The sequence below is a fragment of the Geospiza fortis genome, unplaced genomic scaffold, assembly GCF_000277835.1.
Source record: "Geospiza fortis unplaced genomic scaffold, GeoFor_1.0 scaffold11, whole genome shotgun sequence".
Classification (NCBI taxonomy): Eukaryota; Metazoa; Chordata; class Aves; order Passeriformes; family Thraupidae; genus Geospiza; species Geospiza fortis.
Window position 1 is genome coordinate 1461703 of NW_005054304.1, and position 18695 is coordinate 1480397.

The 18695-nt window shown below is 36.2% G+C and overlaps 1 protein-coding gene across 1 annotated transcript in view; it reads left to right on the forward strand.

Annotated features, from left to right (window-relative positions):
• Positions 1-18695, forward strand: part of LRBA (LPS responsive beige-like anchor protein) — a 366680-nt gene that overhangs the window by 47272 nt on the left and 300713 nt on the right. Inside the window, 13 exon segments of the mRNA XM_031066497.1 lie at positions 488-685; positions 1247-1380; positions 2602-2710; positions 2820-2972; positions 3570-3738; positions 5178-5257; positions 6563-6625; positions 8425-8522; positions 10695-10787; positions 11583-11691; positions 12226-12307; positions 13948-14071; positions 14329-14521. Of these exon segments, the coding sequence (XP_030922357.1) occupies positions 488-685; positions 1247-1380; positions 2602-2710; positions 2820-2972; positions 3570-3738; positions 5178-5257; positions 6563-6625; positions 8425-8522; positions 10695-10787; positions 11583-11691; positions 12226-12307; positions 13948-14071; positions 14329-14521 (1605 nt within the window).

Genomic DNA, 18695 nt, shown 5'->3' on the forward strand with positions numbered 1-18695 from the left:
GTGCTAGTGGGTTTTTTTTAATGTGTGAAGTTAGTGCTGAGGATTGGTTTTGTTGCAGTGGTTTATTATTTGTTTTGTCATAGCCTGAGGGGCACTAATTGAAGGCTGTTGTTCCCCAGCAGCTGTACAAACATACGCTAAAAAAGATGGTTCCTTTTCTATCTGCTCCTCAATTAGTAGTTCCTTCTGAGTGAACATTGCTGACAATCCTGCTGTTTCCAGGCTGATGTGGTTCTTTTACATTACCCACCATCCTGGCAATGACACTCTTCAGGGGACAAAAGAATTCTGACATATTAATGCTGTAAAATTGACTTTGAGTCTTACGAGTCTTTGGTTCTTATGAGAACCTTTCTTTATGAAATACTGCTTAATTAAAGAAGCAATATTTTAATCATTTTTGCAGTAGTTGTTCTGATCTTTATCTTCGGTGTGCTTAATCTAATTTTTTTCTCCGTTCCCTCCTCAACCCTGCTTCCCAATCCAGGGAACGTTCAAGTTCAAGGCAGAAAGTGATCTCTTCCTCGATGAACATCACAAATTGTTGCTATATGATGGCAAACTCTCCAGTGCTATTGCTTTTATGTACAATCCAAGGGCTACAGATGCACAGCTGTGTCTTGAGTCATCCCCTAAGGATAACCCTTCTATTTTTGTTCATTCACCACATGCCCTCATGCTGCAGGTAAATCAACATTTTCATAGATCTGGAGGGTACAAATGATTTCTGTTTGAAAACCTAAAATCCAGTTTTATAGGGATTTTGATATGGAATTGCGTATAGGTTGGGATTTTTGCGTTGGACCTGCCCCTGTTTCTTGAACTAAAGAGGATGCCAAAGAATCCCAAGAAAAAAATTTATTCTATTAATAAATACAAAGGCTGGGTTAGCTTTGGAAAAAAAATCCTTCTTCCTCACTTCTGACATGTGCACTCCCCTACAGATGTTCCCTGTCTCCCGTCCTTTGCCCTGTTGATATGAAATCCTATTCTCCCCTGTGCTTTGAATGCTACCTCCTGTATATTCACCTGAGGCTCTGCACTGTAGATCTGTATCTAGAAGTATCTATAGCTAAAGCAGTAGGTCAGGCATACTGTGCATTTAGTGTGACTGTGGCAGCCAGTTTGTTTTTACTGTTTCTTTTTTTTTGGTAATAATACAGCTTTTATATTGAAGAAATTAAAGGCTATTTTAACAATCAGTGTCTGAATGAGATTTCAATATTTCATGTTTTTGCTTTGTCAGGATGTGAAAGCAGTCTTGACGCACTCCATCCAAAGTGCCCTGCACTCCATTGGAGGAGTGCAGGTGCTTTTCCCTCTCTTTGCACAGTTGGACTATAGGCAATATTCCTCTGACCACATTGACACAACTGTTTGGTGAGTGCATCTACTTGCAGTGTCCTGGGCTTTGTTCCTTTGAAGTAAAGGAAATTGCCTATTGCTTTATCCAATGGCAGAGTAGTTGGCATTGTCTTGTGCAACAGTGAATTATGTCTAAGAACAAAAAGGTTACAGGCAGGACCTCAAAGTGATGTACTTGTTTGCACCACATGTTCTGTGAGAGCCCCTAGAGAATCAAAATGTACACAAATTTTATAGTTGACAACTTTTTTTTTTTCTCTTGTGTAGCAGAATAAAGGGTAATTCTCTTGAGCTTATTCCTGTCATGGAGAGAATTCACTGGGGAAGGCTTCAAGAGAAACTCCAGGAAGGGTGAATTTTTCAGCAACATGAAGTTATTCCTTGGAATTTTTCTTCGTTTTGTTTTAACCTTCAGATTTTTGGAAGATACTGTTACTTAGTGTTGCTGCTAGGCTTTTCCTCTGGTTTGAGCTCTGTTTCAATTCCATCCAACTTCTGAACACCCAGACACAGAAGCTGGTGAAGCTCTAGAGCTTCTAAATTAAAGAGCAGAAGTAAAAGCAAAGGGCATTGCTTTTTAGAATTCTGGTGTAATTGCTCTGATTCATTGCATTTGTAGTTTCACGACTGTTTAAAGATGATATGTATCCATATTGTTTCCCATCTGTTTGTGTCTGGGTGTCTCCTGAGCTGGCTCAGACTTGGACATCCGTGTGACAAGTCAGGGATTTGATGGAGTTGCAAATTGGCCTAGCAATACAGGGGTTTTCAACTGGTTGAAGTCTTTACCCACAGACAGTAATGGCTTGACAGGAATATTACCTCTGGCAGCAGCACAACAGCAAAGCTGTGTCTAGAAAAATATTTGCTCATCTGATAGTTTAAGAAGTATGGCAATTGTAACTGATCTTGCAGGAGTTTGTAGTTGAAACATAAAGCAGAGAGTAGTACAAACTTAACTGTTGCCTTTTTGCAAGAATTCAGAAGGATTTTGCTTTTATGCTTATCTCAGAGTTCAGAATGTGAAGTTAGAAAAGCATTAATAAAATAAAGAAGTTTTTTGAAGCAAGCATTCAAAATTTACTCTTGCTTTTTGTTTTAAAATTTCTGATTTACATAACAGAACATTTACTTAACATGTATCTCAGGATTGTGTGATGGGAGTGTTAATTTGGAAATACTTTGTCTTGTTGTAACCCTTTAACACATTTTTGTTTACTAAAACATGTTTTCCAGTTCTACTTTACTGGCATTCATCATGGAGTTGTTGAAGAACTCTATTGCTATGCAAGAACAGATGCTTTCCTGTAAAGGCTTCCTTGTGATAGGACACAGCCTAGAAAAGGTAAAGTAAATCTTCCTTAATGTTTTGTATTAATGTTGAATTTTTTCTTGAGTTAAATACTTTTCCTAGACTGTTGCAGGGCTCTCTTTAAGCAAATTTTCTTTTGCAGTCTTCCAAAGCTCACGTTACCAGAGCTGTGCTAGAACTTTGCCTTGCCTTCTCAAAATACCTGAGCAATTTACACAATGGGGTACCCCTGCTGAAGCAGCTGTGTGATCATGTTCTCCTGAATCCTGCAATATGGATTCATATCCCAGCACAGGTAAAATTGCTTATTCTTATCAATAAGGTATCTTCTGGTGTATTGATTTGGAAGTGTTGAAACTAAGCCTTAACTTCAAAGAATTATGGGTCCTGGCTCCACAACACAAATCATCCAGGAATTGTCTTCAGGCTCTGCTTTGCTGCATATAATTGTCAAGTTTTGCAGACTCTCAGGGTTTTCTGGGATTTGGGAAACTTGTAGCGTTCTGCAGAACAGACCTTTGACCCAGACTGGGAAGGAAGTTTGCATGGGTTAGCTGGGAAAAACTCAGCAATTTTTGAAAAGGAAATTATCTCGGTTTTCAGATTTTAAGTCCTGATATAAATTGGAAGTGAGTATTTTTTGTTTTGGTGAATTTCTGTTCTCTGACAGTGAACAACTTTGATCAAAACTTTGCAGTTGAAACTTTATTACCAGCCCTGCACAGTTTCATAAATATAATTAAATATTTCATCAGTTTTCAGAGATTTTAAGACTAAGCTGTGCAGAGAAAATCTATTTAGGACATTTTGATAGATGAAACATAAGAATTCAGTTGTCTGACATGCTGTAATTCAGGTGTGATGATTTTTTGTTTCCTGACTGGTGGTGTAGGTTCAGCTGACCCTGTACACTTACCTGTCTACCGAGTTCATTGCCACTGTTAACATTTATGGAGCAATCCGGCGGGTTGGGACAGTTCTTCTGGTCATGCACACCCTCAAGTATTATTACTGGGTGGTGAACCCTCAGGATCGCAGTGGGATAACTCCCAAGGGCATAGGTATGTACGTGTGTATATAGATATATATATATATATATTTTGAGTTTTATTCTCACAATCTGATGTTTGTTTTAAAAAGGTTGTGTTTGCAATGTTTAGAATAGAACCATCAGTTCTTCAGAAATAATTACCTTTCAGTCGGGTGGGTTCCCTGTCACAGTGTGAGTGGTGTGCTTTTGTCCTTGAAAGATTTTTTTTGCACAATCTATAGGAAGCTTTCTTTAGAAGTCATATCCTCTGTCATCAGACACCTATGTCAACTGATATTAGACAGAGGTGGTCAGAGAAATGGTAGGATGTTGGAACATTAGAGCTGTGCTTGGGAATATGGTCTTTCTCTGTTATTTTTGGAATTTCAGAGAGAGAAGATGGGAGAGAGCTAGATTTACTAGGAGTGAGTGCTCCCTAGATGAGTCTGACTTCCTGCCACCAACTTCTCAAAATTACCAGCCCTGCCTGTTGGAGGGCTGTAAGGATTGTTTTGTAGTATTTTTCATCTTTTAAGAAGCAAAGCATGCATGTTTTCTCCTTTCTTTTTAGTCTCTCGTGGATTTACTTAGTTTCGTAACTCGTTTATTGAGCCTGAGGCAAGTGGATGAGTAGGATAGTCTTAGTAATGCAGTTTAATGGCTTATTTTGACTGTTCTTAAACCAAATGTGCCTATGGGCCTATGCTTTATACAACCAGACTCATATGATCACTTTCATTCTCTAGATGGTTTGCTTTTCTGTGATGATTAAGATCATGAGAAGTGTGACCCTACAGGCAAATGTAAAAACTGTCCCCCAAAATGTATTTGCAGCACTTCATTTGCTTTCTGTACCTAAGCTTTTACTTGTCTTTGACACTTGGTTGTGCCTGTTTTTTTAACCTTGCCTCTCCTGGGAGCTACTGAGTGTTTGGATATTTAAAATGTTTCTTCGAAAGTCTGCTTTAGACAGAGATGGCAGAAGCCAGTCCTTTTTGACTTTGTGTTAAAAATTTAAGTCATGTCTTTCAAGGTACTCTTTATACATGGCATTGTAAGATTGATTTTTGTGCATTTAGCCAGTGAATAGTTATGTAGCTCTTGCTTTGAGCTATGGTGGAACTTAAGAAAAACCTGTAAACTGCAAAAATTTGAAATTTGGAAATTCTGACCTAAAGCTCTTGTATCAGTCTTATTCCTTGCATGAAGTTGGTTTATAGCACTACAAGGAAACGTTAAAATCATCAGAATTTAGATGAAGCCTTAATGGAACCTCACTATTCAGACATTTTGCTAATAAAAAGTGATAAAACACAGTGGAGTTTTGTGGTCTGAAATAGAGGGTCGGAAGACTTAGAATTGTGCCCTCTTCACCCAGAAAATGCCTTTTATTTTCCTTTTTGTGAAAATGCTGTCTGTGCTAATAACGACTGTTAATTTTTATTTTATATATCTACTTTTTCTTTGTAGATGGTCCACGGCCTACTCAGAAGGAGATTTTATCCCTGCGAGCATTTTTGTTGATGTTCATTAAACAGCTAGTCATGAAGGTAGGATACCTTTAAATTAGGGTAGGATATTTGAGTTTCCTTTCACAAAGAAATGCCTAACATGGTTTAAACACGTTGAATTTTGTGATAGCAAATAAACAGAAACAGCCATGTAAGGTGCTTCTTTTTGTTATGGTTCTTGCCACGGACAGCAGTGCTAAAGGATGCATTTTTTTCCCCTTTTAAGCTGTTTTTATTAGAAGTGGAGCTGTTATTCGCTTAGAAATGTTTACTGTTGGGGAAAAAAGTATTTAATTTTTTTTAACATGACCAGTATCAGCTATGTGATAAGTGCCTAAAGACTAAATAGAAACATTTGATACTCTGTGCTGTGGGTCACTGGGACAGAGGAGGATAAGAAAGACTCAGTAAGTTTCACAACTGTTTCTTGGACATTAGAGGAATATTGGAATTCAGTAACTCTGTTACTTATAGGCTCTTCATGACCTTCATAAGTTTTTGGTCTCTGTGTAAGCCCTGCTCAGCAATGACAAAAATATCTCTATGTTATCAACACTTTTTCCATCACAAATCCAAGCCATAGTGTGTGCTGTCTCCTGTAAATCAATTCTACCCCAACCAAAACCAGCACAAAAATAAATAGAACATCCGTTGAAAAAGTTTGATGAGTTTGAACCTTTGGCAAGTTTTCTGTTTATACATAGTGGTGCAAAATCTTTTTGGGAAATGAAAGACTTGCTTTAAAAAATAAAAGCCCCAAAAGTGAAGAAGCCTGCTTTTGCCTACCCTCATCCTGTTCTTAGAAACTGATGGTTTTTATTTTCACAAGGAATACCTCAAGGCATATTGCTGGCATAGGTGCCATAAATGATTGAGATTTCTTCAAAGTTGATAGCAACTGAAGATGGGCTTCTCTAGTGGAAAATATGAATTAAACATAGATATGGATCTAGTTAAGAGGCTTATAATTAACTTCCAGATCTGCTTCTGAGTCCTTTATGCTACCTCAATTTAATGCTTCTATTAACAGGAAGCTCTCAGTTCAAACTGACTGTATCAATTAACATGTATTACTCTAACAATTTCATATACTATATTGCTATTTATATTGTTTTTATGCCTGTGTTGAAATTGCTTTAAAACACTTTTATGGCATTCAGTGGGTACTTCTGGGGGCAGGGAAGAAGCTACCTTGCAGCTATGAAGCTGTTACAGGATCAAGTGAAAGGAAATTTGTCGTGTGGTACTTGCTTTGTGATACAAACATTTCTTGTAACAATGCTTTTTTTGGAAACGGCATTCTGTGCTTGAAAGGTGATACTTAAAACCTGTTTGTTTTTAAAGGACTATGGAATAAAAGAAGATGAATTGCAGGCTATCCTCAATTACCTGCTTACTATACATGAGGTAATTTTTAATTTGGGGGATGTGTTTATGAAGAATGGCATACAAGTGCTGTTTGTGACCAAATGTTTGACTAATTTCAAATATAACCCCCTTTATGCCACAAGATGGCTCTGCAGAGGAAGTAGCAAACATTGTCCAATTCTTTAGAGTAGTGTGCTGATATGCCAATATTCTTGCAGTGATTTAAGCACTATGTTCAATGTTAGATTGAAGTTCATTAAGCCAGTAAGTCAAAATGGTTTCTTATGTTCTACAAACCAATTTACCAAGCAGAAAAACAGATGGTGAGACTGACTTTAAAAAAAGTCAAAACCTTGTTTTAGGCTGCCTAAGTAATATTTTTTGTTTTCTTTTCCCTCTCCTTTTTATTTTGGTTCTTAAATAAAGCAGTAAAATTGAAAACATGCATTAAAAAAATAAAGATGTATGTTAATGGCATCTAAGCGAAACATATAAACTTAATTGGGAGAAAATGTTGGTTACCACTGATACATCTGCATCTTCATATTTTAGCACCAGGAAAAGGCACTTTATGCCAGATGCAACATCAAAGACAAGGGAAATGGAGACATAAATCTAACTGATCTCATCTCTGTAAGGGTGCTTGAAATGAGTAAAATAAGGAATTAATTGAACTTCATTTCAAGCAGTATAGATTTTTGTATTTTTAAAGAATTTTGCTTACCACCTATATTTCCATTTTATTCTCTGTGCTGGTTACTACTACTTGGTATTACCATAGTCAAGCAATTCTACTTTATGTGGAGAAGTAAATAATAAGACCATTGGTATCATATAAGAGTGAAGTGAAATAGCAGAAGTTTTACATAGCCTTCAGATGAGATGCGATGTTTTAAATATCTTGGCAGTTTGCATACTCATGTGTCAAAGATCCATGAATGCTGAATCCCACAATCTAACTGTGGATTCAGAAAAACATCAACAAAAAAAGTAAAATTTAGCCTTCTCATATGGCTAAACAGTGATAGCATCTGTAATGTCAGCTGTTAATATCATCAGGTGAACAGAGTTGTTCAGGAGAATGTAAAACTGATTTTTCTAATTGAGTATTAGAGTATTTGTACAGAATACTCTAGAGTAAAGAATCAGAGTATTTGTTCAAAAGTGTTGGTCAGTGTTTTATTTGTGGACTCTTTTTGTTTTAAAATAAACTTTCATTTTAATATTACAGAGTATGTGAAAAGACAGTTACATTTTGTTATTTCTGAGGTTATTTTTAGTTACAATGAACTTGGAACAATTTAATGAACTGTAGCTTAGAGTGCTTTAAATTAAAAGTATGGAAAAATTTACTAAGCGACTTGAATTACTCATTTAAAATATTGTCTGTGGCAGGTGGTAGTATTTTTTTCCTCATGGTTTGGACATTTCTGAGTAGAAACTTTTCATTAAACACCACCCTGTGCCCCAGAAAATGTGCAGCAGTTTATTTGTAGCTCCTGTGCAGGAAAGGATTGGGAAATACACATGCAAACAGAGGAGCATATGTGTGGAAGGAAGTAACATGGTCTAAATTTCCATTGCCTGTCAAGTCCTTACATCCCAGACACTGATATATCACTTTTCACCCTAAACAATTAAGTGTATTTTTTGCAATGTTCTCTCCTGCACTTGCCTTTAGAGCTATAGTTCTTTTGATCCTGGCCAAAGTGATGTGGTCCTTAGTTTATTATTAATTGCCACATACTTTTGAAATATTTTCTAGTGGTTCTTTTAGCCAAAACAATGTTCTAGTGTGTGTGTGTTGTGAATTCAAATTTGTAACTTTTATCCAACAGGATGACAATCTAATGGATGTCTTGCAGTTGCTGGTTGCTCTGATGTCAGAGCATCCTGGTTCTATGATTCCTGCATTTGATCAGAGGAATGGATTACAGTAAGTTTGAATTTTCTAAGTGGGAAAAAAGAAAGTGTTTTGACCATACTGTTGCTTGCAAGAATTCCCGTGAAATCTGAGTGGTTCTCATCAGTGTGTGATCAGACTCCTCATCTTGGGAGATGTTTGGGTCCAGGTGTTCATTTTGACAAGAGGTGCTGTTGGATTTATTATCAATGTTTTTTTTTAATGTTTCCAAGCTGCCAGTCACACTTAAACAGGGAGTGATCCATTTCAGTTTGTGCATTGAAGTCTTCATTCTACTGGCGCTCTGCCTTCAGCCCCCCATTCCTACAGATGTCTTAGAACTGGAAAGGGGCTGACAAAAATTGATTCAGATGTCTTCTGATCCTTGTTAGTTCTCTGCCCTTTTTTTTTTTTTCCTGTGTGACTTTTCCAGAAAAACTTTTTTTAATTTAAAAGTAGCACTTTGTGCTATGCACTGTTTGGAATCTTTTCCCCAACAAATAGAAAAAAAGTGTTTAACACTATCGTGAGAGAAAAGTAGGGGAAGTAGCAAATTCTACTTGTACAAGTAGAAAATCTGCTGGAGGAGTAAAGTTATGACTCCTTTTGTCTTGTGGCTCTCAGAGTGTGGTCATGGTATTGAACTTCCCTGATTTTACAGGAGCCTGCCTGAACACAGTGGGGAAAAAATTGGTACAGGCAAACAAATGTGAGGACAACTCATAGAAGGGTACGAGGAATAGTAATTCTCTCACTGTGTAAAGGCAGAGTCTCATTTCTTACATTTAGTTGCACCTACTGGTTAATCCCTGTTTATATATATTCTTTTTCCAGTTGCCCTTTCTCAAGAGACTGCATTCAGGCATGTTTCTAACTGTTTTCTCCCCTTTTAGTGCTAGACTGATTTTTATTTTTATTTTTACCCATATTCATCAGATTTGATTTCCTTTGTATGGTGATGTGTTATGTATGGGAAACTAATAAAGACCTCTAAATACTAAAGTATTTGAATGTCAGGTTGGGTCTCCAATGCAGTACATTTGGTTTTATTTAACAACTAGCAGTAGGTGCTTTTATTTTTTGTTAACAAGTATATGAGCAAGTCAGCATGAATAGTCACTCCACAGTGAGAAATCACTTTGTTTTCCTGTCTCATTTGTTACATTCCTTGCTCTGGTATTGTCTCCAGTCACTTAATGGATTGTTTGTATGCTTCTTGATACATCTACTTTTTGCAATTAAGGCATGAAAATCTTGAAATTTAAAAATAATTTTCCAAAACTTTATAAATATTTGGAGTTCTCTTAAAATTAAAATGTTAAAGTAGCCAATCTATTGGGGAGAAGAAAAAAAAAAGGAAATGCTTTTCCTCTATACAATTACGAAACCCTGATAGTGTTCTGTAAAGAAAAGAGAAATGGATTCTATTGCTTGAATGGCCAGTGCATCATAAGTTTTGCTTATTTCTTTCCTTCTATAGTTTCTGTGGTTGCAGCATTCTCCATGATAAATTATTTGTTATACATAACTGTTTTTTAATCACCTTAGGTTTTACCTTTAATTCTGGTATCTGGTATAAAACTATTTTTTTTTTTGTGTCTTAGTTCAGGTGTCCTGAGAATTGTTTTTGGGTATATAAAAATAAAAGTACGTAACTATTGATGAGTGCTCAGTTATGTATAGATAAGGCCTAAAAACTTAAAGTCCTTTGAACTCTAAAACGTGCAGTTCTAAAATGCAGTATTGTAACATGGAATAATTTTGGAAAGGCTCTCCAAAATTGTTTAAATTAGGTAGGCTTTTTCCTTCCCCCCAGTGAAATGATCCAAATTTCTTCAAAATTTTTATCTTATTTATGGTAAAGGATAAGTACTGCGCCTTCTGTTCCAATATGATTTCATGGAACATTTGGAAATTAATATTTTGTTTTTTTAAAAATATCTTAGTAGTCCGTGTAGATAAGTGAAATTGTATTTCACAGACTTAAAGATCTGTTGAATACTATGAAGCACAGTCCAACTAGAATCAGATAGTGATGTGGCCCTAAGCACTTGACTGTCTAAGAAGTAAGTGATCAAAGAAATTGGATGTAACTGATAAATACATTTAGAGGTCTTAAGTTTTTATGAGAGGTTTGCAAGGAGCAAAAACCTGCATTTGTTATTCTTCACATTGACAGAAGACCAATGTGTTTTCTCCACTTAGGGTTGTCTACAAGCTTTTAGCATCACAAAGTGAAGGCATCAGAGTGCAAGCTCTGAAAGTGATGGGATATTTCTTAAAGCATCTTTCTCCGAAGTAAGTACTGATTTGGGTCTTAAAACTAAACCTCCCAAGAAAGGAAGGAGTAAAGGTAGGTAATGACACAGACATTCTATTTGTTATGCTGGGTATAAATTATTGGGTGTATATACACACATTTGTGTGTAAAGGGGAAAAAAGCTATAATGGAGGTTAATCACTGAATAGGCTTCACTGAATAGGAGCTACTCTTCTTCAACTACCTCTCAGTCTATTTGTCACAAATGTCGTTTTGATATGGTGGAATTGCTTGTTGCTGGCAGCTGGTGTCCAGGCATTATCACTCCTTATCAAGCTGATTGAATAGTTACTTGCAGTATGGCCTCCTTCTTTTTAAAGTGACCCTTTTCCAGTGAAATCAATAGCAAGAATTAGACTGGTGAGATGGGAACCCCATGTTACTGAGAACTAGGTTTAATGTGTCTTGAGTTGACAGTGATGGTAGATAACTATTGAGATTGCTGTCCATGGTTGTGTTTTTGAGTGACGTGAGGGCCAAGGTGTGCTTTCCTCAGTGTTTGTCCAGAAATCCCCAAGGCTGTGTTTCAGCTCTTTGGGCCTATGGGTGAGTGGACCTCGTTTGTGGAAGAAAGGTGGCTACCTTCAGGGAATGATTTGTCCTTTCAGAATCTGAACACTTCCCTTTTCGTTCACCAAAGGTGAAAGACTTAAGGGACAAACAAGAAAAATATCTTAACACTGATTTTGTATTTCTTGAGGCACATGTTTTAAACTTTTTCTCCCCTAAAGCAAATGGAATGCATGTTTTTTAATCTTTCTCTACCATTTTAGGAGGAAAGCTGAAGTCATGCTTGGACATGGATTGTTCTCTTTGTTGGCTGAAAGGCTGATGCTTCAGACAAGCTTATTCACCATGACCACATACAATGTCCTGTTTGAGGTAGTCATACACTGTAGTTAGAATTCAATCTTTCTAATTACTTGTAAGACATTGTTAGAAAATTGCTTACATATTTTTGCTGATATGTTCCAGATGACACTAAACCTTAGTGTGATGCAGCTGAATGCTGCTTTTTTTCCCCCCAAAGCTCACTACTTTGGATTTATCCCCTCCTTAACTTGGTTATGCTCATTATGAACAATTCTAGATAATGAGTAACCTGTATGTCTCAACCAGATGCTCATGTAGATGTGGAATTTTATTATAGCAATGATCTTGCCTTAGGATAATTGCTTTGGTTAGATTCACATTCATCTTCCAGTATACTTTAAATAACAGTATGCACTTAAGAGAGAAATAAAAGAATAAAGCAGCTTATAGAGATTTAGAAACAGGATGAATTAAATTATCAAGGAAGTTAGTGGGGATTTTTTGGGATGATTTTTAGAATGATGTTGATTGTGCTGCATCCAACTATTTTTCAGTAAGCTGTCTTCATGTACATTGATATGGCATCTTCTTCTTTCTTGCTAGATTCTGACTGAACAAATTTGCACTCAAGTAATACATAAACAACATCCTGACCCAGATTCAACGGTGAAGATACAAAATCCTCGTAAGTATGATACACATTTTTAAGTGCTACCTTAAGAAAAGTCTGCTTTAAAAAAATCCCACCAATGAACAAGCTTATTAATTACCAGTCTACCAGTCTTCTAATCTCAGTTTTACATTTTTTTCACTCTAAAAGACAGATTACTTGTATTTGGTTGGAGTTATGTACACAGGATGTCTCTACAGCTTTTTGAAATACATTTTATGTGTCTCTAGTTCATAGCTCACCTTTTTTGGCTGTGCAGTCACATTATGAAATGATTTTTCAAGACTTTTATGCACTGGATACTTTGATTTAATACATGCGAAGGTTCCAGCAAAATTTTGAATGCATTATTTAGTGATGTGAGACTAAATTACCTAAAATATGGAAACACCTTTCATCTTAAATTCAATTCAGTAAGACAATGGTAGATGGAGAATAGGAGAAATGTATCTGCTCACTATTTTGGTTAGCTTACTTTATTGGAAATATCTTGATACCAAACTTTAGATGTCTTTTGAACTGACAGAAAATACTGGTCTCCTTTCCTGAATTATATACATCATTAATGTGTTCTGTTCATAATACAATGGACTTATGATAGCTTTGGGAGTTAACTTTTTTCTGGAGAAATAACAGATTTTTCACTTTTGTTGCTGCTTTGTCATTAAATGTAGGTCGCAGTTGTAAGTTTACTTCAGGTGGAAAGGGGGGGAAGAGAAAAGAAAGCAAAGCAGATATGGAGGAAAGAAATCTGGTTGCATTATGCCATTTTCCTTCTGGTAAATTCATATGAAGCAAGAGATGTTAGCATGTTTCTGTTGCTTTCTCCTAAGATTTTTGGAGTTGACAGTCACTGCTGTGGTCAGTATAGACCTATATGGGGACTAAGTTGATTCTGAAATAATGTAGGTCTGGTAGGAAGAGTGACTTTGAGAGTCCCTTTTTTAGATCATTACTGTTACCAGATAAGGAATTTCTCTTTAAATAAGTTGTACAAGATGAACTGCAACTATCACAGTGACTGTGTTCAAATTACACCTAATTCATTTACAAAGTTGACTTCTTTTAAAGTAACAAGAAAAGTCACTGCCCCTCTGCTTCAAAAAGTGTGATGTACCCTGAATTTTGACCTCTTAAAAAGAAGAAACTATGTGATAATAAGAGATAAAATTTTATATTAGAATGTTTTTTTCATAACAGAAACTGATGAGTTTAATTGGAAGTTGGTCGCATTATTTGAAAATTCAGTATTGTTAAGGTAGAGCAAAATCTCATAAGGTAGAGCATTTGTCTCATATATTGGTTTCTGAAGGATGCTTTTTTATGTGAACCTCATGTAAAAATTGTTCTGACAGATTCTGATAGCTTATCAGTTGTCATGCAGTAATATTTGTGTTGCTTAAACATGGTAATTCAATGAATTCCATTTTCTTTAGAGGTATACAAATCCCCCTGATGGGTGACTAGGTTTGAAAAGTATTGGAAGAAGGCATTTGTTGTACTTAAACCTTTTTCTCCCATAGAGATGTGCTTTTTCTCAGTATAAAACTTCTTTATGTAATGTTAGTTTCCTTGTGCAAACACTGTTGAAAGAGGCCTTGTGTTTTATGCTGTGCTTAGTCCTAATATTTTGTTACTCATGAACTGTTTTTCAGAGATTTTGAAGGTTATTGCAATCCTGATCCGTAATTCTCCACAGTGTCCAGAAACTCTGGAGGTCCGGCGAGCCTTTCTCTCAGATATGATTAAACTGTTTAATAACAGCAGAGAAAACAGGAGGTAAGATGGCTTGCTCTATGCACAAGTATATAAAATAAATAACAAAGTCTCCTAGTAAATTAAACTCATGAGGGCAGATACAGCGTCATTGCTGTTTCAGCAAATTCTGTGCTCTGGCAAAGGTGTCAGTATGAAAAATTAGGGAAGTTTTGCATGTAGCAATTTTTTAAAGCATGTTGGATTCTTGACTTAGCTGTTGTATATGTTTCTAAGATATATTTTATAATATGATTCAGTAGCATGTGTGTGTTTTGCAGGAGTTTGTTGCAGTGCTCTGTCTGGCAGGAGTGGATGCTTTCCCTTTGTTGTTTTAATCCAAAGACTTCTGAGGAGCAGAAGATAACTGAGATGGTGTACACCATATTTCGGATTTTGCTGTACCATGCAATAAAATATGAGTGGGGTGGCTGGCGTGTGTGGGTGGATACACTGTCAATCACACATTCAAAGGTGAGATTAATCAAATTTTAGGAGCATTTCTGAAAAATTTCGGTGCTGGTCTTGCTTTTTAGTAACAGCAGCAACACAAGGTGGCGCACCAGAGCTATTCATCAACAAAAATACCTTTTAGTAACATCAAAAGGCTGTAAAACAAATGAGTAAAAAGCAAAGAAATCCAAGTTAAGGCAGATGCTTCTGCTGTTAAACTGTCATGGAATATGGGGTGAGAGTGCAAATCCATGCAGCATGAATGAGACTATTACCCTTTGTTATTATTCTGTATGAATTTTGTTGTTGTTACAACCAGAGTTACATCATAGAAGTTATTGGTGGCTCTTTGAATGAGGCACAGTAGTACAAAAGGTATTTTATACTGGCTTATTCTAGAATGAGGCCAGTGTGGACCTCAAAATTATTTTGGTTATCAGAATGTTTACTTAATATTAATTAAATGATAGATTACCTATTTCTAAATGTGTGCAATTTTGCAGTATGAAAAGTATGTCTGTGAATGCAAAAGATCACTTTATTATACTAAAGAATTGTTGGCATTTCTGAGATCTTGGATTTTGAACAATTTTTTTTCTTAGAAAAGGTCAGTCTCTGCAGACAGCAAGAACCTTGTTATTTTGCAGCTCTATTTATTGCATTCAGAGGGCCATAGTGCATTCTTGGGCTATGGGAGAAAATTGTAGAAATCTATGTAATAAAAATGGGTTAAATAACTTCATTAAACAGTCACTTAGCTCAGTGGAATTCCTGTGCAAAGTGCCCAGGGCCACACTTTAACCCTTACAGAGATCACATTTTTGGTGTTGGACCATACTTAATATGCTTTTTTGTTGGTTTTGCAGTCTTCAAATACCAGTTTCCTTTCTTTGCCCCATGATGCAGACAGCATGGGTGAATTGGCAAGCTGTAACCAGAGTAAAGATCACCAATGTGCTTTTATATAAAACTGGCATAATTTAACATGTGTGTGATTGCTGGGAATCGCTGGGAATTGTCCCTGGGGAAAGATGGAGAGGTGAATAAAAGACCACCTTTTTAACTCTTAGTCAGAGCTTTGGTATCTTGAATTTAGAAATTAGCTAGCACTTTATCTTATAATCTGTAGTTCTATTCCTAGACTCCTTTTGTAAGATAATGTAATGTCAGAAATCTCGTTTAAACAACATCTATGTCAGAAAGGTTATATGGATTTTTGGTCATTCCTTTCAGTGACTTAATGTGGCTAATCAATGATGCAAAGTTCCTAGAGAAAAACATGCAAGATTTTATTGTAATGCCATGGCCAAATGTCAAGAACAAAACCCCACAGTTTTAGAAAAGACCAAAAAAATAGATATATACAGATAATGTTGGTCTGGTTTATTGATTTGTATTTTAAGGGCTGCATGTTTTTGTGAAATACCATGAACGAGAAGATGACCTACTTCAGTCTGTGTTTCTCATTTTTTGTTCCTGGCATGCTATGATAGGGAGATGTCCTTGGTTGTAGAAATAACTCCCTGTAAGTTTTCCCAAGTCCAGCTTTGTTGACTTTCTGGTCAATGTATAATATCTGTCTGTTCTTCCAGCCCATTTCAGAAGAAGCTGGATGATGGCAAGTTTGGAAGTGTGTGAGTGTGGGCAGAGTGTGGTGGTAGAGTATTGAACGACTCCTAAAGGAATTCAGTTTGTTTGGACATCAGTACTAATACTAGTTCCAGGAGCCTAAATGACAATATTTAAACAGCAAAAGCAACCAGAAACTAACTTGACAATATTGATATGAATGATGGTGCCATTATCAAGATTTTAAAATTTGGCCTTTATTATGCACTTTCCATGTGAACTTTTTTTGTAAGTAATACGTACAATTCATGCTACTAGCCATATAAAACTAGATGATTCTTCAGAGCTGCCTGTTAATTACATAAACATAAATTAGGATAAATCACAAAAAAGGTCTTGAAAAATGTCCTTATACATTAACAGATAATTATAATGATTTTTTAATCCTGTCAATTTTACTTATTTTAAAGTCTTGTGTCCTGTTTTACCACTATTGAGATTCATAGAGATTCACACATAACCAGGTGTAGGCATAATTCAGTGGGCAAATTGTTCGATGCTAAGTGCATCTCAGATGTTTTTGATTTCTAGCATGCTTTCAAAGTAATGTGGGAATTATGGGAACAGAAATATTTCTTTAACATTGCTAAGAGAATAACCAGTTTGGGTTTTTCTTATTTCTCTCTAATTGTATTGGGTTACTGCTTATTTTTCCTTTTTATAACCCTCTGTGCCGTTCGTGCCACTAATTTATAACACCATTCTATGATAAAGAACAAGTACATAAAGGACCAGTGTTACACAATTGGATAGGTTTTGCAGAGCTACACATCAAGATACATGCAGCTGCTATAAAAAGCCAAAGAAACTCAATTGCAATTTTATTGTCCAGTTTGATAGATTTCCTGCCACCTTTGTAGCAGGGAAGCTGTTTGTCACTGTAACCCTCTCCTCCAACAGCTGCACAGTGTTTTATAAACAGCAGTGGCTTTTCCAGCATAATTGCTCTGCATTGGCTTCCTTGCATTCAGAATTTAGAAGGTGTGTAGGTGTGTGCAACCTTTTAAAAGCCAAATTTCTTAGTATCACTCATGTATGTTGTTAATTTCTGTATTATTTTTGATGCTTTCCAGATATTAAACCATTGTATACAAAGGTGTTTAATCTGTTGCTTCTAGTTCAATGAAAATATTATTGGAAAAATTAAATCACAGCTCCAGTTTGTTCTGACTGGCGAGTGTTGCATTTATGAAAGCATTCAAGAACTTCTATTTTTTAAACATTGCAACCATGCTAACTCAGCCTTAGATTTTTATCTGTCTAGTCCTGTTACTTTTTACAAAGAACCAGTGATTTGGGGGTTAATAATAGGAAACAAGTAAAGAATGGTGGACAACTTCCCTTTTTAACCTTTTGGCTTCCCCAAGTTAAAAATAAATAAAATTATTTACACAGTGCAATATGCTCCTAAATTATCTGAACGTTTTAAACTGGGAAGACTAATATCTGCTTATTTCAGGCCCTGTTGATTCATGTTACCTTTCTGTTAAAGAAAATATATTCAGGTGAAGAATTGTATTTGATTTAGTTTTTAGTAGCTCAAGAAATTTTCAGTGACTAAGACTCAGAGATGTTAATATGTGTAAGTGACAGTTCTGTTTCTGTTTAAGTGGAAGAATTTTATTCATTGATCTGAATGAGAAGTATAATTTTAAAATGTTAATTGTGGGACCTTAAAGTACAGTGTATTTCTAACTTATTGTCAGTTTTCAGTCTAAAGTACAGTTGTAATAAACATTGTGACTGTTAAGTAAATTTACATATTCTTTTGTGCCCTCCTCATTTAATTTAAGGGAGGAGAAAAAAAGCCCAGAGCATTTATGTGCGCTGTGTTTGCCAGGTTTTCATCACTGTCTGATGAGGGAAAACTAGCAAAAGCTGCAGAGATTAGGTGGTGGAGGGGTTAATATATGGTGGCAATTAAAAAACTAATTTACAGAGACGTGGCTCAGTAGTTTTAGAGGGTAAGAGGCCATCAGAATCTGGAATCCAAATCCTGTTGGCATCCAGGATTTGCTTAGGATGCTTTTGTCTGATTTTTATCCCTGTCGTGAGGGCAGGAGGGTCTCCCACAGCAGAGATCTTCAGCTCCAGGGAAATTTGGAGGCTTCAGGTGTTTTTCAGTCCTCTGACAAGTGTATCTGCATTGCCCTGAGGGGAAGCAGAGGTACCTGGCCCAGAGGTCATTGTACCACTGCCAGTTTTTCGTTGTCACTTGTGCCATGCCCAATATGTCAGTGAAGAAAAGCTGGGAGTAGCCTTGAAATCATTCAATATTATGTTCAGTCTAATGGTGTAAATAGTTATTTTTAATAGATATTACTTATTCTACATAGAAATTATTCTCAGCTTGTCATCTGAGTTGTGGAGAGCAGAAGGAGCTTGGAGACAGTAATGTGCAGCCTTCTTTAGAGCTGTGCACCCCCAGCACAAATGTGTTGTGATGATGCAGTCGCTCACCTTTATGAGGTGTTTCCTTTTTACAGCATCTTTTCTAGTGGATGTGTGGGAAGGCTTTTCTAACCAATAGCTGGAGGGAGAAGGAAGTATTTTCATTGTTCAGCAG